The sequence below is a fragment of the Amblyomma americanum genome, chromosome 11 (assembly GCF_052857255.1).
Source record: "Amblyomma americanum isolate KBUSLIRL-KWMA chromosome 11, ASM5285725v1, whole genome shotgun sequence".
NCBI classification, from domain to species: domain Eukaryota; kingdom Metazoa; phylum Arthropoda; class Arachnida; order Ixodida; family Ixodidae; genus Amblyomma; species Amblyomma americanum.
Window position 1 is genome coordinate 19,711,462 of NC_135507.1, and position 27,883 is coordinate 19,739,344.

The 27,883-nt window shown below is 49.6% G+C and overlaps 1 protein-coding gene across 1 annotated transcript in view; it reads left to right on the forward strand.

Annotated features, from left to right (window-relative positions):
- The window catches only part of LOC144110132 (molybdate-anion transporter-like), a 79,277-nt gene extending 55,648 nt beyond the window's left edge, over positions 1 to 23,629 (forward strand). Inside the window, exons 2-3 of the mRNA XM_077642960.1 lie at positions 18,523 to 19,020; positions 22,249 to 23,629. Coding sequence (XP_077499086.1) covers positions 18,685 to 19,020; positions 22,249 to 23,106 — 1,194 coding nt within the window. The 5' untranslated portion in view covers positions 18,523 to 18,684 and the 3' untranslated portion in view covers positions 23,107 to 23,629. The remainder of the gene's footprint in view (positions 1 to 18,522; positions 19,021 to 22,248) is intronic.
- The last annotated feature ends 4,254 nt before the right edge of the window (positions 23,630 to 27,883 follow it).

Sequence of the window (27,883 nt, forward strand, 5' to 3'; positions counted from 1 at the left end):
TGTGCCTTAATCCTCTTCGGCTGGCGTGCATCCCGTTCATAACAATACCCACTTTTGGTGATTGGCAAGAATTGCCTATGAAGACGTAATACTAACATGAAGGCCTCTAAAAATGAAATGTAAATAAAATTTTGTGCGATAGATGAGTAAGTGAATAAGGGTAGAGGGCTTGGGGATGGGCAGAGTTAGAAATAAACATTAAAGTTTTTTTTTTTTGGAAGCCACTATTTTTCTTTTCTTCGCGCCATAAGCCAGGCGCCTCCTGGTGGCCTATCACTTTACTTTAAATGAATGTGAGTACGGCGACAGCTGAACTGGACATTTGGTGACTTAATTAACAATACGGCCTCCAAGAAGGTGTCAACGCAAAGAAATGTCGGTCGAAAGAAGACATCAACTGCAATTATAACAATAAAAAAAAGATCGGTATCAAGCACATGAAATTTTATATTCGAATACGTTCCAAAATTGAGCCTTTTGACGCTATACTTCTCTAATTTTTTTTCGCTCCTTATAGCGTTGAGAATTCTTAAACACGTCTTTCGTTGCAGAAGGATAGATGGCTGGGCGGGTTGATTATAATTCATTGTCGGTGGTACAGCGCGAACTAGAAAACGGACAAAAGCAAGAAGACATTACAGACGTGCGCTGACTAGAAACAAAATTTTATTGAGAAGATCAAACATTTAGGGAAATAATGGTAGCCTATTTCATCAGAAAGAAGCAGTCACAGTGTGTCAGTCAGACATCCTTGTTGTTGGTTGATAAAGAAGTTTCATTTCTAGATAATTCATTCTTTTTTTTTTGCTTGGGATAATCAGGTGGGGTGGGAGGGAGGGGGCAAGGGGTAGGCTTTTGATCGGACTTCGCGACCCGTCAGATGAGTGGCGATAGATGTACTTACTTTCTTGATTTTGCTTGACGATGTGCTGGATGCTCTGTAATCTCACATGATTAGAATCTATAAGTGTTTGATCCTCTCAATAAAATTTTGTGGCGAATCAACGCTCGTCTGTGGTGTCTTCTTGCTTTTTCCCGTCGTCTGGTTCGCGCTGTACCACCCACTTTGCTGTTCATTGTTTTTAAGATTTCCCTGAACACACCGGAAAAACTAAAATCTGAAACGCACGATTTACATGAAAGGCAAGGTGAAAAAAAGTTGGTTTGGTTTATCGGGGTTTAACGTCCCAAAGCGACTCAGGCTACGAGAGACGCCGTAGTGAAGGGCTCCGGAAATTTCGACCACCTGGAGTTCTTTAACGTGCACTGACATCGCACAGCACACGGGCCTCTAGAATTTCGCCTCCATTGAAATTCGACCGCCGCGGCCGGCATCGAACCCGCGTCTTTCGGGCCAGCAGCCGAGCGCCATAACCACTCAGCCACCGCGCCGGCTTTCGAAAAAAAGTGATATAACTAAAAAGTCAGATTATTTATTAGTGCGGCTGATCAAAAAAAGAAGGCAATGCTTTGGAGCTTGTTCTCCACCCGACGGCTACATTTTCTGATCGTTCACATCGTCATGAACATCATCAGCCAACGCCGCACGAACCGCAGTTCCAAGCGGCAGCCACATTGTACACATCTGCGAAGAAAAAGAAGTCAGTACCCGGGACCGCCATTCCGATCGCAGCAGGGGTGAGTGACGCCGTCCTTTCTTCGATCTCACGTCGAAGCGGCAAAACCGGTTTAGCGATCTCCATTTTTCGGGCCGTCTGCTCGAGCCCAATGCCGTTTGCTTGGCGATGCAGTGCACGTCCGCGCCGTTGTCTTGCGAAGCCTCTTGCCCACTTTCATTAGATGGCCAGCTCAGGTCCATCGGAAGTACACTGAATGCTTTCAAAGATGTATGCAATTACCATTGTCCACAACTACTCGCTGTCATGCCGACGTCACGGGTTTCTTGTGAGTCATCGCGATGCTTTGCAGAACGGTCGCACGGGCAGATCGTACCTTTAACTGTGCTGTCCTGTGTCAGTTCGGCCCCGTCTCAGACTTTGATAACACTGAGGCAGAAGTTGAAACTTGAGCATAGACCCAACTGGCGGAGGTTCTAGGCTATCGAAGCTCGTTAGAACTCGCCGAGGTGCTATCAAGCAGTAAGACTTGGGATTGACGAGAGGCAAAGGCGGAACTACTTTTGTCACTCGTCAAGCCCGTAGCCTCGAATCTTCTGTTCCGTCGTCTGGTCCGTGTGTGACAGGTAACTTGCATTACCTGAAGGTATGGAAGACTGTAGTTGAAAATGCCGTGATTACTTCTTGTGTTTTGGTTTTGTTGTTTAGATTCTGCGGTTTCTGTGAGCATTACGGTATGCTTTTTTGTTCTACCAAGCATTTTTTTTGTATGCGTTTATGCTTAATACTTGTTTAGTCGATTGCATATTTAGGCCTGCGTTTTGAAATCAATTTCAATTCTAAGACAGCGCCTATTTGTTTTTCGAGCGCTCTCCTCTGTTAGTTTCGCTGTGATTTTAAAATTAAATCGTCCTATAGCACCTCGCCGAGATCAGTAAACATTTGACACAAGAGTCAGCTCTGTTGAGCGATGTAAGATCGTTTGGTGACTGGGCGTTCCTGTCAATTCTCTAGTCCGCCAACCACGTGTCACATTTACGCTCGCATTGCTTCGATAGTTTGGCCTGTGGTTGAACTTATATCTCGCAGTCCACTGCTAATGAATTGTGTCGAGCGGAAATTGTCCCCTTCACATATGTGTCGTTAGTGCTTCCTTCGGGGAAATTGATTCCTTTGTCGACTGGCTAGCCTGCATGTTAAGCACCATAGCATAATGGGTTGTCGTTCGTTTTAGTTGCGCTGTTTCGTTCCTTAAGATGTTAAGCACTCTGTCGCAAATCATTATACATTGACATACGATGACCGGAATGGCGGTCAATCACGCCAGCTCAGCGTGAGAAGTCGCCCCTTAATCATGTACTGTAAGCATGAATACGCCTATGTGGAAGTAAAAAAAGAGTGAGCTGTCCTCTACCACATCCCCTTTCACTAGAGGACAGCTTACTTTGGATCCTTTTTACTCCTTTCTGTTTAAAGTGTAGGTACCTATTGTTCTACAGCTTCAGTAAGTCGCATTATCGTAGGAACAGCTTCATTTTGGAAGCCGGACTTGTTTCGTACGTGGTGTTTTGAGTCTGTATAAGCCCGATAATATTCTCCATGGCTCATGCGCAGTTTGCGTACGAGTTGAAGCGAATTCGCTTTCTGAATTGGTTGTGATCCACCAGTTTTTCTCCATGAAAGCTCACCAGTCCCTGTCCTGCCAATATTCCACAATGTTCTGTTCTGGAAATACCAGCTGTGTTTGCTGCGCGTGGATTGCAACTTCTGACAGGAGAGCGTTTGAGCTTCCATGGGTGGCGAGATTTACGCCTGAAGCGCGGTGAATAGTAAACATGTTTCCTCTGAGTCTCAGAGACAACGCGAATAAGTCCCTCTTTTACGACGTTGAGCGAGCCAAAAGAGAACCGATTAGGCTTCGCAATACTAAAGGTTTCCTTTCGACATTTGTAGTGACGCTGCAGTGTCCCCGTTATACCTTCGACGCGGCAGTGCTTTGCAACCCATACTAAAAAATAAAAAAGTAATTTCACCTGAGGTACGTGAAAGTTGGCTGCGCTCCCGGTGGCGCTTCTCAGAAATGATTGTTTACATTCAGTGGATTGTTATTCTGGTTGCCTCTGAAAGCTGGGCAGCAGTAGCACAGTGGTCACAAAAAATCCCCCTATGTGTTCAGGTAATAAAGATCACGTGGTCAACGGAACGGCCGTTGTAGGAAATGTGCCAGATGTAGTCATATGGTCCAAGTGGGCCTATAGATCCTGTGTATCAAAATCTGGCGCTCTGATTGGTAGAACACTAGGAGGTTAACAGACTGTCGCACCCCCTGCTGCATTTAGACGAACGGCTGAATGCTACAGAAAGCACGAACATAGGCGATAAACAAAAGCTGCATCAAGCCATGAGTAGTTGACCGCCTGGCTAGTAGGAGGCGCCACCATATCTTAACCTCTGCTAAGTTGCGGTGAGAAACAGATGAGTTTCGACGCGAAATACAACAACGGGTACGATAAAATGGGGAGGAGTTTACAGCTATGGATTCTTCGCCCCAGGGAGGCGGGGGGGCGAAAAGTCCAGCCGCGTTTTGTTTGGAGAACAGTTTGAAGCGTCAAAAAAGTCTTCCAGACGTGGGAACAGCTTATTGCGACATTCGGCTTCAGGGCAAACTGAAAACGAAAAGGCCCTGCTTACGACACGGGGCGCGTTTTAAGTTAAACGGAAGACATTGGCACCTAAATCCTATGTTCCCTCCCTCCGCCTGCCCGCAGCAATGAGACACGTGAAAAGAAAAGGCGGAGGAAGGGGAGAGGAGGGTAAGGGCAGCTTTGCGCAAGTGGCTCGGAACTGGAACTCCGTCAAGCGCGCAGCGAAAAGCAGCCTGTCTAGACGGCTCAGGGGGCGCCGGATTGAATTACATTCCGTCGAAGTGGCGAAGGGGCCTCGAGTGAACGACCTTTGAGTTCAATGCTGACTAAGGTGTTTCAGAAGAAACGTTTCTATGTCACGTGGTCTTCGCGCTTGCCTTGATTGGGACACTGCTGCACAGCACGCTATTGAGTCGCGTTTACTGCATCTTTTACCGGTCAGCTGTTTTGTACGAGCGTACCGCCTCTTTATTTTTTTTTTTTTGCTGTTCTATTAGCTTCTTCGCCCGGCGGAATTGACTTTTCTGATTTGAACGTTTTCGTGAGGTGAGAGGCTCTCATAATGATTTATAAAAGCTTGTGTTCAATAAACTCGTTTGTACGAGTAATGTATCGACTTTCTGCATAGAGTCCCTGTATTGCTGTCCTTACAACAGTGGTCCATGAGTCAGTAAACTGCTCCTAGAGGTCATCGAGACGTTTAACGATGTAAACTTCATTGGTTTGCCGAGATTGAAATGAAAAAGAAAGTTTAGAGGTTAGGGACCTCGTGTTGAGTTCTCGTTTAGCGATCTTTAATAATGGTGCGATAAGCAGGAGCTTCTTCCGAGCGATTATTCCGTGGTGAAAGTTCACCGCGTTCTGCTGGTACATAGGGCTCTTCAGCAAAGTCCTCTTGTAGGCAGGGCTGTGTTTTTCTGAAGGTAGCCAGTTTAAAACATCTTTGACACCAAAGTACGTTTGAGAAGCAAAACCCGCTGCGTGGTGGCGGTCATTTTGCAGCAGATTGGATCCCCGCAAACCACTCTCCACAATCTGGCACGTTGTTCGAGCACTGCCGACATTTCCCCAGCAGAACCACCCTTTCCGTGCATTGGCACTTCATGATAGACGGCAAGAACTAGAGGTGGCGGAGGATTTCTGCTCGAGAATTGCCGGAAGCGCTTCTTTACCTCGGCAGCATCGATGTGCTCCCCCCACGATGGACGATCGACTGGACATCCCCTTCACAATTCAAGAACTGAAAGCAGCTCTTTCTGCTTGCACGCATCCTTCATCCCCAGGACCTGATGGAATAACATACAATGCGCTTCGTCATCTAGGCCCACAGGTAATGGAAGCCCTCTTAACATTGTTCAACCACTCTTGGGCCTCTGCCACTGTACCACAGCAGTGGAAAAGAAGCCGCATTGTGGCCTTGCTCAAACCAGGGAAATCGCCACTCACATTAACATCCTACAGACCAGTAGCTCTGGCAAGTTGTATTGGCAAGACGATGGAGCGTATGGTGCTAACCCGTCTAGAATGGTTCCTTGAAAAACATGGGCTATACCCTTCCACAATGACGGGTTTCCGCAAAGGCCGGTCTGCCATCGACAGTGTAATTGATCTCGTGTCAACGGTAGAACATGAAAAACGCCGTCACAGGTTGACTGCTGCTCTTTTCCTCGACATAAAGGGCGCATTCGATAATGTTCAGCATGATGCAGTACTAAATGCACTCGAAGAATGTGGTATAGGCGGACGTCTACACAATTGGATTGCAAGCTATTTGACAAACCGGACAGTCTACATGGAGACTCTTGAAGGTGACACAGCAGATCATCATGTTGCTTGTGGTGTTCCTCAGGGAGGAGTGCTCAGTCCAACGTTGTTCAATCTCGTGCTCATTGGCCTTTTCAAACAACTACCGAAGACTGTTTCAATATCCGCCTACGCAGACGATATTTGCATCTGGACATCAAGTGTCACGCGTCCCCAAGTGCAAGCAAGATTGCAGCGTTCGGTGTCCATTACGTCTGCGTACTTGCGCCGTCAGGGGCTTGAACTTTCGCCAACTAAAAGCGTAACATTGGCTTTCACACGCAAGATAATGGCGTGGTATCCGGTCACAATCGATGGGCAAATTGTTCCATACGTAACACATCACAAATTCTTAGGTGTTACGATAGACCGTGACCTGTCCTGGACGAAGCACATTTCTGTGCTCAAGAAAAAGCTCGACAGCCTTTGCAAGCATTGTGCGGTGTATGGCAGGAAAATGTTGGGGTCCCTCTGAGCGATCTTTACTACACGTGTACCAGGCGCTGGTAGTCGGCCTTCTCAGATACAGTGCACCCGTTCTCTCGGGGGTCAGACTATCAGGCCTGCGTGTGCTTGAAAGCGCGCAGGCTCGTGCTTTAAGAGTATGCTTGGGTTTGCCATGTAAAACTTCTACATGGGGCACATTTTATGAGGCCCGCCCCTGCCCAGCACGAATTTATTTCCAACAGGAGCCACTTCGTGTGCATTTGCGGCATCTGACCAGGCATCGTCATCACCCCCTGACTAACATTAGTGCGGTGCGTCCAGATGCAGCCTTTTCCAGAGCCCTTTGGATGCAGCGCAATGCGCTGCCTTCGAACTACGCGCCACACCAGATTGCGGAGGTGCCACTTTGGGCAGTACCAAAACCATCTATACGGACAACAATCCCAGGGATAACAAAGAAAACGCACATTCCAACAGTCGGACTGAAACAGCTGGCGCTGTCATACATTACATCTATGTATACTAACACCCAGCATGTTTTCGTGGACGGATCCGTTACGACCACTTCTTCAGCTGCAGCGGTGATAGTGCCAGGAAATGCCTCATGTCACCGTTTCAGGCTCATGCACAAAACGTCCTCTACGGCAACCGAATTGGCAGCCATACGAGAAGCCGTCCTTTATATTGGTCACCAGCCAGCGCAGCAATGGACTATATTCTGCGACTCGAGATCGGCATTACAGGTCGTACAAACTTATCTAAAACCAAGAGCATGCGAGCAGCTGGTTCAACAGATTGTGCTTTTGTTAGCCGAGGCTTTCCACCGCGGCCATATCATAAAGTTTCAATGGATACCGAGCCATTGCGGCATAGCGGGAAACGAGCGTGCTGATGCCGAGGCTCGGATGGCACATAGTGATGGTGCTTTCATTGAAATAGCCTTTTCAAGATCAGACATTGGAGCCTTGTTGGCGCATTTAATGCAGGCGGCAATGCAGTCGCACTGGCATGATCCGAGTCATCAACAGGACCGCGTGTGTAAGCTTGACGCTGGCTCACGATTACATTTCCCATCTGTGGTGGTGCGACGTCATGGGACTTTACTCCACCGGCTACGGCTTGGCGTTGCCTACACCAAACACTATCTTCACAAGATCGGCATCGAAAGTCACCCAAATTGCGCACAGTGCAACACACCAGAGACTATTGGACACCTTCTTTGCGCGTGCCCGAAGTATACTTCTGAAAGAACAACATTGGAGGCGACCGTGAAAAACCTGGACTCTCGCCCTCTCTCTGAGGAAACTCTTCTGGGCGCAAGGACGAGACGTTCTGATTGGTGGCGTGTGACAAAAGCCCTGCTCAACTTTTTGTGTGAAACAGGCCTGGATACTCGTTTGTGACCGCCTGTGCACAACCTGCATGGTTAATGACATGTGTCGGTGTTGTGTTGCAGACACCAGTTTTGAGTTTTATGTGTGTCCAGTAACCGCGATGCGAGCGCCAGCCAGTGTTGTGTGTGTGTGTGTGTGCGTGTGCATAGACATCACCCGTGAAACTCATTGTATTATGCCATCATCAGCCTTCATTCACACTTTCCTTTTCCTCATCTTCCCTTTCCCCTGTGTGGAGTAGCAGGCCAGGGCCCTGTTACCACCGGCCGACCTCTCCGCCTTTCTTTCATTAAAATTCCCTTCTTTTGGAAAATATGGCCCGTAATCGAAAGCTCAAACCGAAATATAAATACAATAAATATAAATATAAAGATAACTCCGGCATATGGTCGCTCCTAGCTTTTGGAAGGAGTTCTGAACGGAAGCATTTAGCTCGTTCCGTGTATTTTAGGAAATAGGAGGCAGTATTTTCTTGTCGGCAAGGAGTAAGTGTAGGCGGGTTGGTACTATTAATTTTTGAAGTGGATAGGGCGAAAAGATCGGTGGGGCACAAAAGTAAACTTTGACAAGAGCAGGACGCTACTACATAAACAAATCTGTTGAAGCACAAGTGCCATATATGCACTGATAGAGAGACATTAGGAACTAAGGAAAGTTGGGCAGCACGGTGAAAACGAAAAAAAAAATTGCAAGGCCTCGGCGCATTTCCGGGCTTTACGTTATTAAGGGTGCTATATTTCGGGAATTTCTTACTTTTTCTAACCGGCTAGTACGCTTTAATCGACCAAATGATCAGGCAGGCTTTCGTAAAGGATATTCCACAATAGATCATATTCACACTATCAATCAGGTGATAGAGAAATGCGCAGAATATAACCAAACTCTATATATAGATTTCATTGATTACGAGAAAGCATTCGACTCAGTGGAAACCTCAGCAGTCATGCAGGCATTGCGTAATCAGGGGGTAGAAGAGCCTTATGTCAAAATACTGGAAGATATATATATAGGAACTGCACAGCTACTATAGTTCTCCATAAAGTCAGCAATAAAATTCCAATAAGGAAGGGCGTCAGGCAAGGAGACACGATCTCGCCAATGCTGTTCACCGCATGTTTACAGGAGGTATTTCGAGGCCTGAATTGGGAACAGTTGGGAATAAGAATAAATGGAGAATACCTAAATAATCTGAGATTTGCTGATGACATTGCCTTGCTGAGTCACTCAGGAGGTGAACTGCAAATCATGATCAACGAGTTAGACAGGCAGAGCAGATCGATGGGTCTAAAAATTAACATGCAGAAAACCAAGGTAATGTTCAACAGCCTAGCAAGGGAACAACAGTTCACAATTGGCAGCGAGAGCCTAGAAATTGTGCCAGAATACGTCTACTTAGGGCAGGTAGTGACAGCTGATCCGGATCATGAGAGGGAGATAACTAGAAGGATAAGAATGGGGTGGAGCGCATATGGCAAATTCTCGCAGATCATGAGTGGCAGTTTACCAATTTCCCTCAAGAGGAAAGTGTACAACAGCATAATCTTACCGGTACTCACCTACGGGGCAGAAACGTGGAGGCTAACGAAAAGAGTTCAGCTTAAGTTAAGGACAACGCAGCGAGCCATGGAAAGAAAAATGATAGGTGTAACGTTAAGAGATCGGAAGCGGGCAGAGTGGGTGAGGGAACAAACACGGGTTAATGACATCCTAGTCGAAATCAAGAGAAAGAAATGGGCTTGTGCAGGGCATGTAATGCGAAGGCAAGATAACCGCTGGTCTTTAAGGGCAACGGAGTGGGTTCCAAGAGATAGTAAGCGTAGCAGGGGACAGCAGAAGGTTAGATGGGCGGATGAGATTAAGAAGTTTGCAGGCAAAGGGTGGATGCAGCTGGCAAAGGATAGGGTTAATTGGAGAGACATGGGAGAGGGCTTTGCCCTGCAGTGGGTGTAGTAAGGCTGATGATAATGATGATGATGATGATGATGATGATGATGATGATGATGAGTACGCTAAATTATTTCCTTGTCGCTTTTTTTTGCTGTTCTATCTTTTTTTTTTCAGTCCTTAATTTTTCGCCATTTGAGTACGCCATTGCACTCGTACTTCAATAAATTCCAGTCTAAGCCAGGGCCATGCATGTGTCAACACCACCTTTTGTGTCTCGTTCTGTTCGCGTTGTTTACTTTCTCTTAGCCTTGTGTTTTGAAGGAAAAACTCGGCATTCTTGACGCGCGTGCATCTGTGTCTGTGGATGGACTCGCTAAAGCATTTGAGCATTCGGCGCCTTGGAAAATGGCGGGGCGTGTTGGATGTGAGTACTCGTGAGCTGGATGTGACGCGTTGAGCGTGACGTCAGCGACTTCCGGGTAGGTCTTTTACAAGCGGATTAAGGATGCAATCCAAGCTTAACTATCACGCTTTCTTTCGCGCTTGATTTCGAGACTGATTTCGCGATGTGGCTGCCCCGTCTGACTTCTCAATACGGAGTGGGCTGCTTTCTGCTACTTGTTGGCTCGCTTTAGCGATTGCAAATCACGTAGCGGTAGAATGTGTGCAATCCTCCGTTTCATTGGAAAATGCAAAGTTCATTATCTGTAGGCCAGTTTTGATTCAAGGACAAGTTTCAGTATTTTTGTTCGCCCTTTGCAAAGCTTTAAATAGGACACTCGCATATTCCACGTTCTCGAAGTTGTCACTGGCATCATTTGTGGCATTACAGTGCCACTTTTCAGTGAGATGTGATACTGATAGTACTTGATGAAAGTTACGCTGCGACGTTTTTTTATAAATGTTCTTTGTGAATACGCCCCTCATTTCTTTACCCGGCGTCTTCTCAATAGCTTAACGAGAGCCTCATTTCTGGAAGTTTTGAGGGCATTGGTATCATGAGAGACTCCTCGCACAGCTTCCATCATTATTGTTCGGCATTGCATGTCGCACTCGCGGTAATACAGGACGTACTACATCCGACGCTATGAACGAAGGCAGTGGCGCTGCTGAACAGTTTCAAGACTAGCTTACGTGCAACATGAATACCGCCGAACGAAGATTGGAAAGCGGCCACCATCGCTGAGTTGTTAGAGCACCGTTCGCGAAATTCGGAGGTCGTGGGTTTGGATCGTTGGTCGCGGGTTTGGCATATTGTTATTCGTCTACTTACTGATCAATTATATTTTAGCTATAAAATATTCACGCCATTAATTTCCCATTCATCAACACCACAATTGAAATACAGATGCACCTCCTACTCTTTTCTTTGTTTCAGTGGCCATTTTCTTTATTTGTATAAAAACAGCACGAAAAGAACTTTAGACAACGGTATTGCCCAAACAGCCGTAATGATGCCGTATTGTCTGAGCGGCCTTGCGCCATGCTGATGGCAAGGAAACAGAGCACAAACTCTCGGGGTGTAAAGGACTGGCATTTTAGAAAATACAAGGTCAAGTGGATATTAGAATCTACTGCAAAAGTTAACGAGATGCCCTACATAGGACGCCAGTGCCTCCGGGTGTCCTCTTTGTCTCTGCGCTTTACGAACAAGTATAGGCTTTGGAGGGCAGACGGAAGGTCAAATAGTTTGCTATGGAGCTTACTCTGAAATACACAATGAGGGAAATCGACATTTATTTCCCTTTACCATATCCTCTTCGCAGACGCAGCTGCCGCACGGCAGTATACTAAAGATTTTCGTAAAGTCTAAGGGCAGAGGCACAATCAGGCACCTTCGAGGAAGCCGACGGCTTTCTGAAGCCCCCTCCTTGCCGACCCTCTGACCTCGGATGCGAAAGCGGTAGGTGGCTACAGCCATTCTGGTGCAGCGGCCGTTTGCTGGTACGGTTTTAACTTGCACTCTCAACTGACATTTCCGTAATAATGCGAAAAGCCGCTATCACGTCATCTTGAATTGTGCATTGTAGCAGCCTCTTCGCAAACCCGTAAATACTGGTCTGCAACAATCATGTACCACTCTGGTGAAGGCTGGTCCTCATGTGAAACGTTACTAAAGCCTTATGTTTTCAAGCGTGTGTCAGTCTATTCTAAAGGCATATCTATTACTAGTATGTATGCATTACAAGTTACAAGTCTCATATTCAGGAAAAATTTGCGCAGATTAACACAGGGCGGGACGGAGAAACACGCACACACACACACGAGCGCGAATTTGCAACTGGATTTTGTACGCTTGCCCCATTCCTGATTCTTAAGGCGGTGTATCATTTCTGAAAATACAGTTGCAAGTTCGCGCTCGTGTGTGTGCACGAGTTTCTCCCTCCCGTTGTTGCAAATGGGTGGCAAGCCCCAAGGGTAGCGTTGGCCTGGCGGCCTGGGGCAAAGCTGGAAACATCCGAAGGTCCCGGCAAAGGATGAGTCGACTGGCAACAGAACAACTTGTTTATTCTGGCATCGCAAAAGAGCAGCCGGTCAGGGCGACCACGTTACTCGAAGGAAGAAATCGAAGTCTCTTTGGCGTCCGGGGCAGCGGCTTTTATACCCTCGGAGTCGAGGGCAAGAAGGAACGGCTCTGGATGAGGCGCCCGATACGGCGACGCTCGAACATGTTCAGACGTGACGTGCGCGTCCGCCGGGCCGGCGCCGGTCAGACCTCCTCGCCTCCCAGTTGGGGAGCTCCTCTCCCCGACTGCCGCGCTTTGACAAGCGTGGGCACCAACATGCACACACACACACGCACACACGACGACACGTGGCATTGAAACCTGCCTGGACGCGCTTGGCGGGAGGCGTTACGGCAGCACTGAACGGGCCCAAAATGACCGCCACTTTGAACGAAGCCTCGGCGTCCGTTGCATCCGTGCCGGCTATACCGCGCGTCGTAGGCGAAACGTAACAGACCACCCCGCCGGGAGAAGGAGATCCCGATGGTCAGGGGACTGCATCCGCTGTCCGGAGGGATGTCGCTCGATGATGCTCGTAATCGAAACCGGTCGTCCCTCGACGTTGCTTGAGCGCAGCGCACAGAGAAGGCCTCGTTCTCAGGTTCAGGTTCACACAGGACACTGCAAAGTGACTTCGGGAGAGTTGCCATTTTTGTTCTCGTTCCCAGCAAGCGTTAGAACTACGCCGAAACGCAACTGCTCAGTCAGCAAGCACGAGACAACCCTCACTAAGCTCTGCCAGGCTCTTTCCCCTTTTATACTACTGCCTAGTTCCTTACAGTAGTCAAGCAGCACTCAGAACGCGTCCACAAATTGGAAAATTGCACTAGAAAGCACATAATCACTTTGAAACACTAAACAAAAGCAATATGTTAAAAATCCTGCCTCAGGAAGAAAACATCAGTAACAAACAACTTTGAGGCGGATTCCTACGTTAGGGGCTTCGACTTAAGCCATCGGCGTTACCGTTGAGACTCCCCTTTTTGTAACGCACCTCAAAGGAATATGGTTGCAAAGCGAGGCTCCAGCGCAGGAGGCGGCCATTTTTGGGAGAGATGGTCTGCAGCCATTGGAGAGGGCAGTGATCCGTCTCAATGATAAACCTCGAGCCGGCTAGGTAGCATGACAATTTCTGAACGGCCAAACACGAGACACGCACACTCTTTCTCGGTGGCGCTGTACGCCTGCTCACGACAGGTCAGCTTACGACTAGCATAAAGGACGGGGTGTTCCACTTCTCCATTTTCCCGTTGGCACAGTACAACGCCCATGCCTCGCTCACTAGCATCGCACTGAACAACGAACCCTTTTGTGTAGTCTGGCGATCGTAGCACAGGCTGGCTTGTTAGGTCGCTCTTTAGGGCGCTAAAAGCTCTTTCCTTTGTCTCGCTCCAGACGACTGTTTGGGGCTTCTTAGAGCATCCGTCAGGGGAGCCGCGATATCGGAGTACCTGGGGATGTACCTCTGATAGTAGCCGGCGACACCTAAGAACGACCGAATATCGGTCTTCGTGCGCGGTTGCGGGAAGTCTCGCACAGCGGCCACCTTTATTTCAGAGGGGCGGCGACGACCCTGTCCAATCACGTGACCGAGGTAGACAACCTCGGCCTGTGCTAATTGGCACTTGGGAGCCTTGACTGTCAAGCCCGCTTCGCGCAGGCGGGTTAGCACTGCCCGCAAGTGTGCCATATGCTCAGACCAGGATGCGGAGAATATCGCTACGTCGTCTAAATAAGGTAAAGCGAATTCTTCCTGTCCCCGCAACACTTTGTCCATGAGGCTTGAAAAGCAGTATGGCGCGTTCTTCAAACCAAAACTCAAAACTTTAGGACGGAATGTTCCCATTGGTGAAATGAACGCCGCATACCTACTAGCCTCTTCTGTAAGTGGAACCTGCCAATAACCCCTGACAAGATCTAGGGTGGAAATAAACTGAGCGCTACTAACTTTCTCAAGGCGCTCCTCGATGTTAGGGATCGGATAAATTTGATCCTTAGTGATGGAATTAAGCCTGTGGTAGTCGACGCAAGGACGAGGTTCCTTGCCCGGTACCTCAACTAAAATCAAAGGGGAGGTATAATCACTCTCACCCGCCTCAATAACACCGAGCTGTAGCATTTTCTTTACCTCAGCCTCCATAATATCGCGCTGGCGGGGTGACACCCGGTACGCCTTGGATCGTACTGGCTCTGGGGAGGTAAGTTCTATATCATGAGTAAGGACAGAAGTCCTACCAGGCCTCTCAGAGAACTGACCTTGAAACTCTTGTAAGAGTTGGTGTAGTTCGGTTTTCTGCTCAGCCAACAGCGGTGCTTTAATGATTAAGTCACTAATGACCTGATCAGTGTCTTCCCTGTTCGTCATTGAGCCTAGTCCCGGAAGCTCGACCGGAAGCTCTTCTAACTTGCCCGTGTCGGGCTTTTCCTCGCCAGTACCTGGTGCCTTCAACGCTACAGGCTCAATTTTATTCAGTTCGGACGTGCTCTGAATATCAGCTTGCTGCGCCTCCGACCATTTTTCATTGCTCGACAACGTCGGCCCCGCAACTACCGCCTTTGCAGCGAGCTCCCGAACTCTCGATCTGGTTAAGGCCTGAACGCTAGCCTCACCAAACAAAAGCCCCTTCTCGCGCAGGAGGTGATCGGACCTGTTCGAAAATAGGTACGGGTACTGGGGGGGCAGCATAGATGACACTACGGCCTCCGTCTCAAGTGCTCCGAAAGGTCCTTCAATAAGCACCTTTGCTACGGGCAGACACACGCTATGAGCTTCCACGGCTTGCTTGATCCATGCGCACTCGCCCGTGAACATACCGGGTTCTACGTAAGAGGGGTGAACTACATCCATTGTAGCTGCGGAATCACGAAGCACTGGGCACTCTTTCCCGTTCACGAGGAAGTCTCGCATGTAAGGCTCGAGAAGCTTCATGTTCTCGTCAGTGCTACATAATGACAAACACACGACTTCTCTTTTTGTTTCTGAACACTGCGCCGAAAAGTGACCCGGCTTCTGGCACGTATAACACACGCGCGCTTGCCTCGTCTCGAACCTCTTTCTGCGTTCGGCTTCGGCTGCCGCCGTCTCCTTACGTTCGGTCGGACTGCTTTCACTCGCATCCGCACTACGTGTGTCCCCCCTTGCTCTCATGGGTGTGAACTTCGGCCTCTCAGACTTGGAGCCAAATTCACCCTTTTGACCGTCCTTAGCTCCGCGAGCCCGACGCGTCACAAACTCCTCGGCTAGCTCGGCGGCTTTAGCCACTGTACTAACGTCTGGCCTATCCAAGACCCAGTACCGCACGTTCTCAGGTAACCGACTATAAAACTGTTCCAGCCCGAAACACTGCAGAATTTTCTCGTGGTCACCAAACGCTTTCTCTTCTTTGAGCCACTCCTGCATGTTTGACATAAGCCTGTAGGCAAACTCTGTATATGACTCGCTTCTGCCTTTTTCATTTTCCCGAAACTTCCGACGGAACGCCTGCGCTGACAGCCTGTACTTTTTTAGCAGACTCGATTTCACTTGGTCGAAATCCTCTGCCTCCTCTCTCTTCAAGCGAGCGACTACGTCGGCCGCCTCGCCGGGTAACAAAGTGAGCAAGCGCTGTGGCCACGTTTCCCGAGAGAACCCCTGCTTCTCGCACGTTCGCTCAAAGTTAACCAGGAACAAACCAATGTCCTCTCCAAGCTTAAACGGCCGCATCAGGTTAGTCATTTTGAACGATACCCGCTCTCCTGCACCGTGTGCCTGACTTCCATTACGAGCGCGTTCCATCTCTACCTCGAGACGCTTCATTTCCAAAGCGTGTTGACGGTCGCGCTCTTCTTTCTCTTTCTCTTTTTGTTCTTTACGTTCGCGCTCGTCTTTCTCTTTTTGCTCCCTCTCCTCAATGGTCTCAAGGCATTCCGACAGCTCGTCATCCTCAGCCTCCAACTCAAGAATAGCCCTTAGCAGTTCTGGTTTTCTGAGTTTGTCTGAGACATTCAGACCCAACTCTCTTGCAAGCTCCAGCAATTTCGGTTTGCGCAACGACTTCAAATCCATGGCTGCTCCGAATGCTGCTTTCTCTACTGCCTACTATTGTCTTGCCGCAACGACAACACAATTACCAGCTCTGTTTCTGACACTAACAAAAGCCTGGCAAAACTCAGAAGAAGAAAGTCCCGCACTCACCAAACCTCGCAGCCAAGAATTCAGCGCAGTCGTTCCGCTGCAGGCAACCAGTCATCACACAGGGCTCGTTGCACTGCTCCCGGATGGTCGTTGTGCTGCTCAGCATACAGTTGACCGCATATCTTCGCTGCTGGCCTCCGTTGTCGGGATCTCACCGCTGGCAACCAGTTGTTGCAAATGGGTTGCAAGCCCCAAGGGTAGCGTTGGCCTGGCGGCCTGGGGCAAAGCTGGAAACATCCGAAGGTCCCGGCAAAGGATGAGTCGACTGGCAACAGAACAACTTGTTTATTCTGGCATCGCAAAAGAGCAGCCGTTCAGGGCGACCACGTTACTCGAAGGAAGAAATCGAAGCCTCTCTTTGGCGTCCGGGGCAGCGGCTTTTATACCCTCGGAGTCGAGGGCAAGAAGGAACGGCTCTGGATGAGGCGCCCGATACGGCGACGCTCGAACATGTTCAGACGTGACGTGCGCGTCCGCCGGGCCGGCGCCGGTCAGACCTCCTCGCCTCCCAGTTGGGGAGCTCCTCTCCCCGACTGCCGCGCTTTGACAAGCGTGGGCACCAACATGCACACACACACACGCACACACGACGACACGTGGCATTGAAACCTGCCTGGACGCGCTTGGCGGGAGGCGTTACGGCAGCACTGAACGGGCCCAAAATGACCGCCACTTTGAACGAAGCCCCGGCGTCCGTTGCATCCGCGCCGGCTATACCGCGCGTCGTAGGCGAAACGTAACACCGTCCTGTGTTCATCTGCGCAAAGCTTTCCTGAATATGTCACTACACCAACTGACCCAACGTTTTACCCTATTAGAAGTTTCCTCTCCCGTTTCCTTTTGTTGGAGTCCTTATGGGCTAACGTTCCGAAATAAAGACACATTAACTAGCTAAACTCAAGGCTTTAGAGGGATACCTAGTGGTGCGGACAGTTGTATACTGCTGGGAAGTTGGCCTGCATCGATACGGTGCCGCGTTGTAATCACAGAAAGACCACTCTCGCCGAAAACGCAGCTTTAACTAGTACAGGCTAGAACAAAGAAACGATACGCCGGGGTCGCCATCACCGGCCGATTGCGTAAGTCAAATGCGTGCGTCGACACCGATATTTGGGGGCGAATCCCAGAGGCTACGATACACTGCCGTTCACTTGAAAACGGTAGTAACCCCTCGTTTTGAGTAATGACGTCACGGGATTTAACGGATTGGTGGGAATATCTTTACATAAATTCGGTTTCCTTGCTGATAAATGCGTCTTTTGCTACCGTACCAAAGTCAGCATAGCAATTAAAACCCAGATAATCCATTTACGTCTGGAGTGAAATGAGCATTGCCAAATTTGTTATTAGCGGTTTTTAGTATCCCATTCTCGTGTCACTGAACATGGCGGCGGGCGCTCGTAGAAGCAGGAGCCCCTCTCGCAAAATGCTATCGCCATTGCTCGCTGGGTGGGCGTCTTGCTAGCAAAATAGGAGTGGTGCAGTAGATTTTTCACTCTGCCAAAATAAGCCCTCACAACGTATTCGATACCTTAGGTATAGTAGTTTTTAAGCTCTTATTGACCAAAGATATGAGTCATTTAGATCTCAGGGCTTGTATGCAGGACCAACTGTGCCGGAATCCGAGCAAAAACGTTCGACTTGAGGCAGAAAGGCACCCGAAGTCTTCTTTGAGCCTGTCGGCAGTCGAAACATAGGTTGTCATAATCGTCACCATCATTGTTTGAAGTAACGTCCTTTGCAAAACAGGCTTCTGCAATTAATGTACAGTCAGCACTTGCTTTCATTAGCGGAGCCACCTCATTACTTCATTCGAAATGTTTTCTTAGTCCGATAGCTCAGCGACTTGAGACACCTCCCGAACAGTGCTCCTGAAAGCAGTTATTTACTTTAAACAGGAAAAAAATATTTTAGGGTCGGCAGTGAATTTAAACTTGAACCCTACTTCGATTTCAATTTGGACAGGCAAAGACAAACATTCGCACCCATCAGACCTTTTAATTGTTCAATTCTCTTGTACACATGCTTGTAGCGCACGCACGCCTAACTTGAACAAACCTTTACTGAACTCAACGTTCGCTTACTTAGGTCTTCACCGTAACGCGAAGCTGTCATGGACTGCCAGCGGACGTGACCGCAGGCTGACCTGAGCCGACCTCCGTTCGCTGCTATCCCGATCTGTGACTCCGGCACCGACCGGTTCGGAGGCCGGTCGATCCGTTCCGAACCAGGCTGAACTGTGACGTCGCGATGAAGCCAGACGGGTCCCCAGAGAAGCCGCCGTCGCTGTTCGCACAGTGGCACGCGGTCATCTTCTACTTCGTCCTGGTCGTGGCCGACCGACTGCAGAACCCGTACGAGTACAAGCTCTACTACTACAACAAGCTAGAGCAGTCGTCCATCGCCCTGATATACGCCGCCGGGGCTCTGGGTGGCTGTGTGGCCGACCTCTGGGGGCGCTCGCTGGCCCAACGGGCCGGATGGAAGCTGTCCGGGCCGCTTCTGCTCGCCATGCTTATCCAGTCGTGCCTACTCAAGAAGAGCACCCACACGGGGACACTGATTTTCTCCAAAGTGTTGGCCAAGGTGAGCGGGGCCTTCTTTGGATTCCTGTGATCCTTGGTTGAGGCGTAACGACAACAGCTTAGTTGGTGAGCGGGGCGGTTGTGGAATTTAAATCGCAATAATTCTCTCACTCATGGCGGGTATATAAATCATGCCGCCAGTGAAGAGTTGCTCAAGTCTTTTCGTTGAAAATGTAAAAACTTTCCTGTTATTGTGAATCTGTGCTTTTAATTGTTGCCACCCTTTATGTAACACCCCTCTTTTGGGGCCTTTAAGGTGATAAAATGAAATGAAATGAAAGAGGTAGTGATAGAAGGCGGAAGCGGTTCCAGCCTACGACCTCGTGCACGGCAGCTCCTAAATCGAGTGCCAGTGAGCCACTGCGGCAAATAGGCTTCAATTTTCTCGCGGAAACTTCACCCCATGCGGGACTAACGCTTCGCTACATCTCACAGCTTGTCCAATATGGAGGGGAAGCTGTGAGCTGGAGGTGACAGCTTCAAGACCTGTTTTGCTGGCTCGCATGTTTGTGAGCATTGGGTTCTTGCGGAAACCTTCGCCTATACTTCGTCTCACAAGATGTTTGCAGCACTACGGAAGGTAGAGCTCTCTCGCCCAATCAGGGCTGCAGAAACGCAGAAAATAGTTCCTGGAATATTTGAGGAGTGTATGACTATTAATCAAAACAATAAGCATTGCAACTAAAAACATGATTTGGACAGGTATATTTAAATGGTAGGGAGTGTTTCAATCACTGGTGAAATTACCAGACAAAGCCCGTACGGACACAGCTCTGCGGAGGCCTGCTGCGAGGTAGTGATGCGTCGCCACTTTCCAACATGGCGTCGGACGAGTCTGTTGTGTCTCCTGTGTGCTCTACACCGACAGTGCGCTGTTTCCCCAAGCAGGCGAAGCAGGTGGCTTTAAATGTTCTTGAAGCGCTTCGCGTCGAGTGCGGGGGCAGTTGGAGTACAAATGCGCTCATCAAGAGGACGGCAAAACTCACGCAGGTGAGCGAGCGAACGCTTTACAAGTGGACAACGGAGACGTTGAACGCGGGCCGAGTGTTGTCACCGAAGAAGCGTGCTGGCGGAAGAGGCCGCGAGCGGACGAAGAAGCTGGACGATTTTGACCTGAGCGTGTTGCGAAGGGTGGTACACACCTTTTTCCAGAGAGGGGAAATTCCAACTATCGCGAAGGTGGTTGCGCATTTCGAAGAGGACGAAACGCTACCGACCGTGTCCGCAGCGACAATGCAGAGGATGTTGAAGAAACTTGGCTTCCGATATAAGAAGCGCTCTCGGAATGCGATGTTAATCGAAGCGACGCACATTGTGCAGTGTCGCCGCCGGTACCTGCGCCAGATAGCGGAGCTGCGACGCCAGGGTAGGCCTATTTTCTTCACCGACGAAACGTGGGTTAACGCCGGCCACACGCGAAGTCGAGTGTGGACTGACTGCACCATCCAATCTGCACACCAAGCGCATCGATCCGGACTGTCGACTGGTCTACAAAACCCCAGTGGCAAAGGTGGCAGGCTTATTGTGACGCATTGCGGTAGTGAGCAAGGTTTTGTCGAAGGCGCAGCGGAAGTTTTCCGAGCGAAGAAAAACTCGGGCGATTACCACGAGGAAATGAACGGGGAACACTACGAAAACTGGTTCTCCAGGAGACTTCTCCCACTACTACCACCCGGCAGCGTTATAGTGATGGACAACGCGCCATATCATTCTGTGAAGCAGGATAAAGTGCCGCGGATGAGTAGCCTCAAAAAGGACATACAGGCTTGGCTGTCCGGAAAAGGTGTCGCGTGGAGCAGCGGCATGGTGAAAGCCGAGCTCATGCAGCTTGTCAGCAATGTGAACACAGGTGGGGAGCAATACCGTGTCGACTGCATTGCTAAAGCTGCTGGCCATCTCGTTGTGCGCCTGCCACCGTACCACTGCCAACTGAACCCGATAGAGCTTGTCTGGAGCGACGTCAAGGGTTTCGTGGCCAGCCAAAAAAAGACGTTTAAGCTCCAAGACGTCGAGCCTCTGGTTTGGCAAGGCATCACGCAAGTGACTGTTGAGAAATGGAAGAATTACGTGCAGCATATTATCAGTGAGGAAGATGTGATGAGAAAACTGGACCACATCATCGACGATGTTGTTGACCAGGGACCGGCCATTGTTGTCAACCTGGAGGACGACACAATCAGCAGTGCTGAATTCAGTTGTTATGAGGACGATGAGATGATCGAACCCGTTTAACGTGCGTTGCCTCTCGCGCAGCACATGGGCTTGTTTTGCATTTCGCCACCATCGACACTCGGCTGCCTCGGCACGCTGGAGTAAATAAATTTATATGCACATGACACGATTACTGAAATTTACTGCGACGCGACAACAGAGGAACTGATGAGAACAGTACCCTGGTTGTCTCACATATATCGGTGGACACCCGAACCGCGCAGTAAAGGAAGGGATAAAGGAGGGAGGGAAAGAAGAAAGACAATATCTCGGTGGACACCCGAACCGCATCGTAAAGGAAGAGATAAAGGAGGGAAAGAAGCGAGAGAAAACTGAAAATTGAAAGTTGGATTTTGAGGAAAGGCGCGGCGCTGCGCGGTGGAACACCTGTGGCTCGGTGCTACTATAAATAAAGGTAGAAAGAAGCCACCTGGACATCAGGTGGATCGAGCCACAGGTGCGTAGGAACACACTAATGTAGTGCGCGCCATCCTGATTGGACGAGAGAGCTGTACCTTTCGTAGTGCTGCAAACATCTTGTGAGACGGAGTATAGTGCTCTCAACTTCCAGTGCACTACAAAAAAGTTATGTGAAAGAGTATGTATCGCTTCCGCATAGCTGCAAGAGCAGTCTCTGAACTGTGTAAAACAAAACATTTTTGCTATTTATATCAGTATTTGTTTAGTTGCTTTTGACAGTGGATCAAACTTTTCTCCTAAACTGTACAAGAAAAAAATTGCGCGGTGTTTGGTAAATACTGGGCTTCAGTTATTACATGATCGTGTACATGGCTTATTATTTTTACTAGCATGTTTTTGTCTTCTGTGTGCTCCGTTTGGACCATCTGTTTCTGACTTTTTCCGCAAAAAAATTGCCTTTTCTGTGGCAGTTGTCTCGCTACCGATAGTGTCTCTGCTTGCACAGATCTTTCAAAGGTAACGCTTAGCTCAAGTTTCCGGCTGACTGGTAACCTTCGCTTCTTTCAATCTCCCCTCTCACCGACGTATGCGTCACAAGGTGAGCGTGCTGACAATCTTCCCGCTAGCCGTCGGCCAGTTCCACGCCCGGGCTCGCCCTTCAGACCTTGCCATCATGCTGGGCATCGGGTTCCTGGGCATGGCCTGCGGGGTCATCGGCAGCCTGCTCTGTGACGTCATGTACATCGACTGCTACATCCTGTTCCGCGGTTCCGCCATGATCCTGGGCGCGCTTTTCTGCTTTCACTGGCTGGCGCCCAAGGCGCAGCCCATCAAGGACCTCGTAGAGCCGTACAGGTCCGACCGAGTCGTCACCCTGGCCGTGCTGTCCTCTGAGGCCGCCCTGTGGTGCTGCAGCACCATCGTTGAGGCCTTCTGGGCGCCCCTTGTGAATCCGTCGAACATGGACGTTGGCCTGCTCTACGCTCTGTACTGCTTCTTCCACGTCTTCGGGGGCTGCTTCTTCAGGGTGGTGCGGATGATCCAGGGGACCCCCAGGTACACGTTGACCCTGGCCGTCATCGTGGCTTCGGTCGGCATGTTCTTCGCAGCGGCTGCCATGCCCGTGTACCCGGATTCGGTGCTCGTCATCGTCATGGCCATGCTGTCTTTCCACTTCGCCATCGGTCTCTGGGGCGCAGCAGTGAGGAAGCTAAGGGTGTGCGCCTGCCTGTCGCCCAGTCAAGAGACGTACGCCAGGTGCTTCGGCCGGATCTGCGCCGCCGTCATGTTGGCTGCGCGACGGGAGTTGGACGCGTACTACCTGTGCGGAGTGTTCACTGTGTGCTGTGCCTTTGTGGCACTTTCTTTGGTGCCTGTGCAGATGTTGGCGCGCTGGAAGCAGAAGTTCAAGGTTATTCAAGTGCTCAAGTCCCTGGAGGGCCACCCGACGGCGTGAAGTCTGCGGTGTGCCGAGCCGTGCAGCCGCACTGAAGCTGGCGGGTGAAAGGCTGCTTGTGTTGTGGATGGCCGGGCGTGTTTTAAGGGTGTGGGGCATGAACAAGACAAGACTTTGTGATGTGACATTTGTTGTAGGTTGCGCGATGAAGGCCAGGGCTGCAGACGTACTCGAGTCATGGGCGGAACTGGCGATCGAGGTTTCAATGCAACTAGAAAGCCGTGGGCCATTAACTAAAGGGGACGTCTGGCGTAAGCATACTCAGTTGTTGCTGATACTGTGAGTAAAGACAAGAACAGAGTTACAGTGGTCAGTCTTGAGACTTAAAGCTAAAGACGCGTGACATTTGAGAGGTGCATCGGTGGTTAAACGGGCACAGGGTCTGCTTTTTAAAATTTGTAATGATGCATTGAAGTTGAACTTTGCAAAGGTCGAGGCGAGGAGGAGTGGCATCTTCATACGTGAGAACTTTGGTAGGTTCGCAAGCGCTGTAAGAACCTGAGTAAAGAAGTTTTGAGTGTTTTGCATGGCTGCTGCCTGAACAGGACCAGCAGGAGTTGTAACCCAGAGACTTCAGTTGTTGTCTAACAGTATCTAAAACTGGCCTTGGTTAGGTGGTTTAGACCGCAGGCAAAATGCCTAATGGAGAAAATGGAGGGCTTAACACTGAATAACTGCGATAACGGCTCTTACATAACATCCAAGGGTGACATGTATCTGTTGCTTGCGTAAGGCAATGATTTGTGTTCAAGATAAAATCACTGGCTCGAACTCAAGGATGGCAGTTCTCATGAGTGGTTTGATACACTCAGCGGCATTGTGATCCGAAGTTTCCTTCGTTGTATGGCACGCCTGCATTAAAGATTATCTGCACTGCTCACGTATTCACCCCCTTGAAACGCAACTTATATCAGAAACTCATGCCGTGGTGTTTATTTTAACCTTCTTTAAGTACCCCTGTGTCACTGCCATTTCAAACTGCGCTCTGACACCTGCTGCATATCGGAGCTATCAAAGCCGGCGGAGCCACCCGCCACATACAACGATACAAACATATATAGGGAAAACACGCCTTTACCCACGCCCACACCCAGGGCTTGCCAGGGCACAAGCCACGGCTCTTCGAAGACCTTAAACAATAGTGTTGTGAGCCCATATCGATTGGCCTTAATTACAAAAGGTGAAGTTAATCCTATATGCCAAATCTGTGACGAAACCTTAACGCAGATGACCATAGTCTCTGGGCATGCGAGGGGATATTCACCCCCCAGAAAATTCCTGCCATATGCCTCAGCTGATAGCTGGGTAACGATCATACGCAGGGAAGACAAGTACCTACGTACAAGCCAACATCTCGGATTAGATCTTCGAGGTCGCCCCTTCCTGGAGGCCTCCTGGGGCGAAAGTGGGCTAACGACGACAGAAAAGCTTAATGAAGTTTATTCCTTCTCCTCCTCCACAGCTTTTCCTCTCTAACCAGTAGCCACAGCTATTTTTTTTTGTTGGGGGGGGGGGGGTTGAGGAAAAGAAATGGCGCTTTCTTCTTTCACTCCCTCCTTTATCCCTTCCCTTACGGCGCGGTTCAGGCGTCCAACGATATGTGAGACAGATACTGCGCCATTCCATTTCCCCCAATACCAATTAATATTAGTAATTTTCAAATGGCGCAGTAATTGTCTCACATATCGTTGAGCGCCCGAACCGCACCTTACTGGAAGGGAGGCTGGTAGGAGTGAAAGAAGAAAAAGAGTAAGAGGTGTCGCGGTGGAGGTCTCCGGAATAATTTCGACCACCTGGGGATCGTTAACGTGCACTGACGTCGCACAGCACAAGGGCGCTTTTGCACTCCGTAGTAATTTCAACCTCCTAGGAATCTTTAACGTGCATCGAAACGTGGCCGCCGCAGTCGAGTTCAAACCCAGGAGGTCAGTCTCAGTAGCCGAGCGCCCGTTCCACTGTGCCAGCGCGGATTGGGGAGTTTTACAGGAGTGCAACTTCCGAACTCTCACCGATGTTATTTTGTTTCTGTTCCCGTTTTATTGTTGATGCTTTCTTTTCCTTAACTGACTCTGTTGCGGATTGGGTGTCCTCTTGACGCCGGCGTTTCGCACGGGGGAGCACTTCACTTTGGGCGCATGATCGCGTGATAGTGGTGGACATCTTCCTCCGCGGGTGGATGACTCGTTTAGTCAGCGTGCACGAGCCAGTCACGCGTGCTTTGACTAACGAGTTCTTCTATTTTGTCGCGTACTACTACCTCGATCCATTGCCGCATGTCGTCCTTGGGGACTGCAACTGTGTTTTGGATACGACGGATGCTATTATGGAGCCAGGGCAAGGCTCCTCTAAATACCGTGCTCGGTAACTCGGCAAGTATAGTTCGGCAAGTAGTTCGGGGGACGGCGATCTTTCCGACGTTAGCTCTAGCGCATAGAATAGGCCACATATACCTTCCCCCCCCCCCCCCCCGCCACTTCTCTTGGGTGAAGCTTGGTGCCCTGTGACCTAATTATCTTTCCGACAGGGACCATACCTGCCTTCTGATCTTGGTGCTGTGTCACGTAATCTTGTTTCCGACAGGGTATACCTTCCTTCTGCTCTTGGGTGAAGCTTGGCGCCGTGGGACAATCATGTTTCCGACAAGGTGTACCTCACTTCTGCTTTTGGGTGAAACTTGGTGCCTGTGACGTAATCATGTTTCCGACAGGTGTCCAGGTGTCCATGACCTTAGCGACCACTTCCCTGTTTTGGTCACTCTGAGCAGCACGCCAGGCCGTGTTAATAACCCAGGAATTGACGCTTGTATGTGTCTTTGTGACATGATGTGTGCAGTTTTCTCGACATTAGGACAGCATTGGCTGAGTCCGTTGTTGATGGCTTTTTCACTCTCGACATGTGAGACGCAGCATTCCCATGCTCGTCGGTAGAGAGAGAGACGTTCGGCACACCACCGCGATTAATGAAGTTTTGCGCAGAATGCGCATTGCCAGGGAAATCGGGGACCTTACCTTTGGTATGCAGGATAGGATAGGATAGAATAGTATAGGAAAACATTTATTGTCCAACGGAAAGAGGGTAGTTATAGAGGGCTACCCGCCTAGACGACGGCCGAAAGGTCTTGGCTCTCGGCGGCGGCTTCGGCTAGTCGGACGAGTTGTAGCTAAGTCTCTGGGTCGGAACTCAGCGGTAAGGCCTCCTATTGGGCTTCCCACTTCATGTGTCGTCCCTCCCGGGGAGCATGAGGACATTGCCATACTATGTGGTCCAAGGTGGCCCTAAGTTCGCAGTTTGCGCATTTTTTCTGAAAATTGCCCTGGGTACACAAGACTCCAGAAGGCCGGGTTTGAAAGTGTGTAAGTTCGTAACCGGCGCCAGCTGCTATGCAGGAGTACCTATAGAGAGGCTTGGTGTCCGGCATCACCGCATTCTTGAAGAGGCGTCGCGCACTTCCCGCGCCGCCGCCGATCTACATCTGCCTCTCGAGGACACTCCCGATCTTATGCACGCCCGGGGCCTCTCCCATTGAAGTGACAGTCCCGTCCGCAGTGAGGACGGCGTGCTGGCGGTCGGCATAATGTCACTTGAACCTGCTCGCCGAGCGCGCGTGTTTCACGGGTATTACGGGTTCGGGCGAAAAGCCGTCGGCGTAGTAGTCGGCACCGTGTGTCGGAAAAATGGGGGCTTAGTAAAAAAGGTCTATCATGCATGGTAATTTGTGGTTCTAGTGGCTGATGACTGATTGGTGCGTGATAGGCGATGACTAGTTAATGAAGTCATTGTAGTTATTTGGCTAATTAAATAAATAATAAAATTTAAAAACTATAAAAAGGGGGTTCAAAGGTGTAAAAACGCTCAGAATAAAAAGCCAGCGCTTGATGCCGCTGATTAAGAAAATTTAGAGTGTGTAATTGCTCAATAAATAATTGAAACAATTGAAAAAATTAAAAATGCGTTCAGGGGGGTCACTGACCGGCTGCTGACCCGAAAGATGCGGGTTTGATCCTGGCGCGGCGGTCGAATTTCAGCGGATGTGCAATTCTAGAACCGCCGCGGTGGCTCAGTGGTTAGGGCGCTCGGCTACTGATCCGGAATTCCCGGGTTCGAACCCGACCGCGGCTGCTGCGTTTTTATGGAGGCAAAACGCTAAGGCGCCCGTGTGCTGTGCGATGTCAGTGCACGTTAAAGATCCCCAGGTGGTCTAAATTATTTCGGAGCCCTCCGCTACGGCACTACTTTCTTCCTTTGTTCTTTCACTCCCTCCTTTATCCCTTCCCTTCTCTGGAATAAATTAATTTAGACCACCTGGGGTCCCATCGGCGGTTTGTGTGCGCAGAATAGAAGCGAAGTTTCCTTCACCGCACTGAATGCGAAATGCGGTGGTGCCAGAACGCTGTAGCAGACAACGCGCTGGAAGATTGGCGTGCAAAATCGGAACGAGGTAGTGTTATCAGCTAGGAGAACGAGCGCGGTTCTGCACATTAATCTGCGTGACGTAACAGCAGCTACGAGAGCATTAGGCACAACTGACCGAGATCAGATTCCTGGTCATCCAACGCTGTTCAACTAGCCGATAAGCCTAGCGTGGAAAATACGAATGGCATTGAGTCGACTGTCACTGAAATAACTCTAGTGACATGATTGAACTTGACAAAATCACCCTAACCAGAGATTACAGTAGGTTGTCGATCTAGATAATGAGAAAAAGTACCAGATTCTACTTTGCCAGTGTCTAAGACCATAGTTAGGGGACGAGAACACTTAAACGGAAGGTGAAATA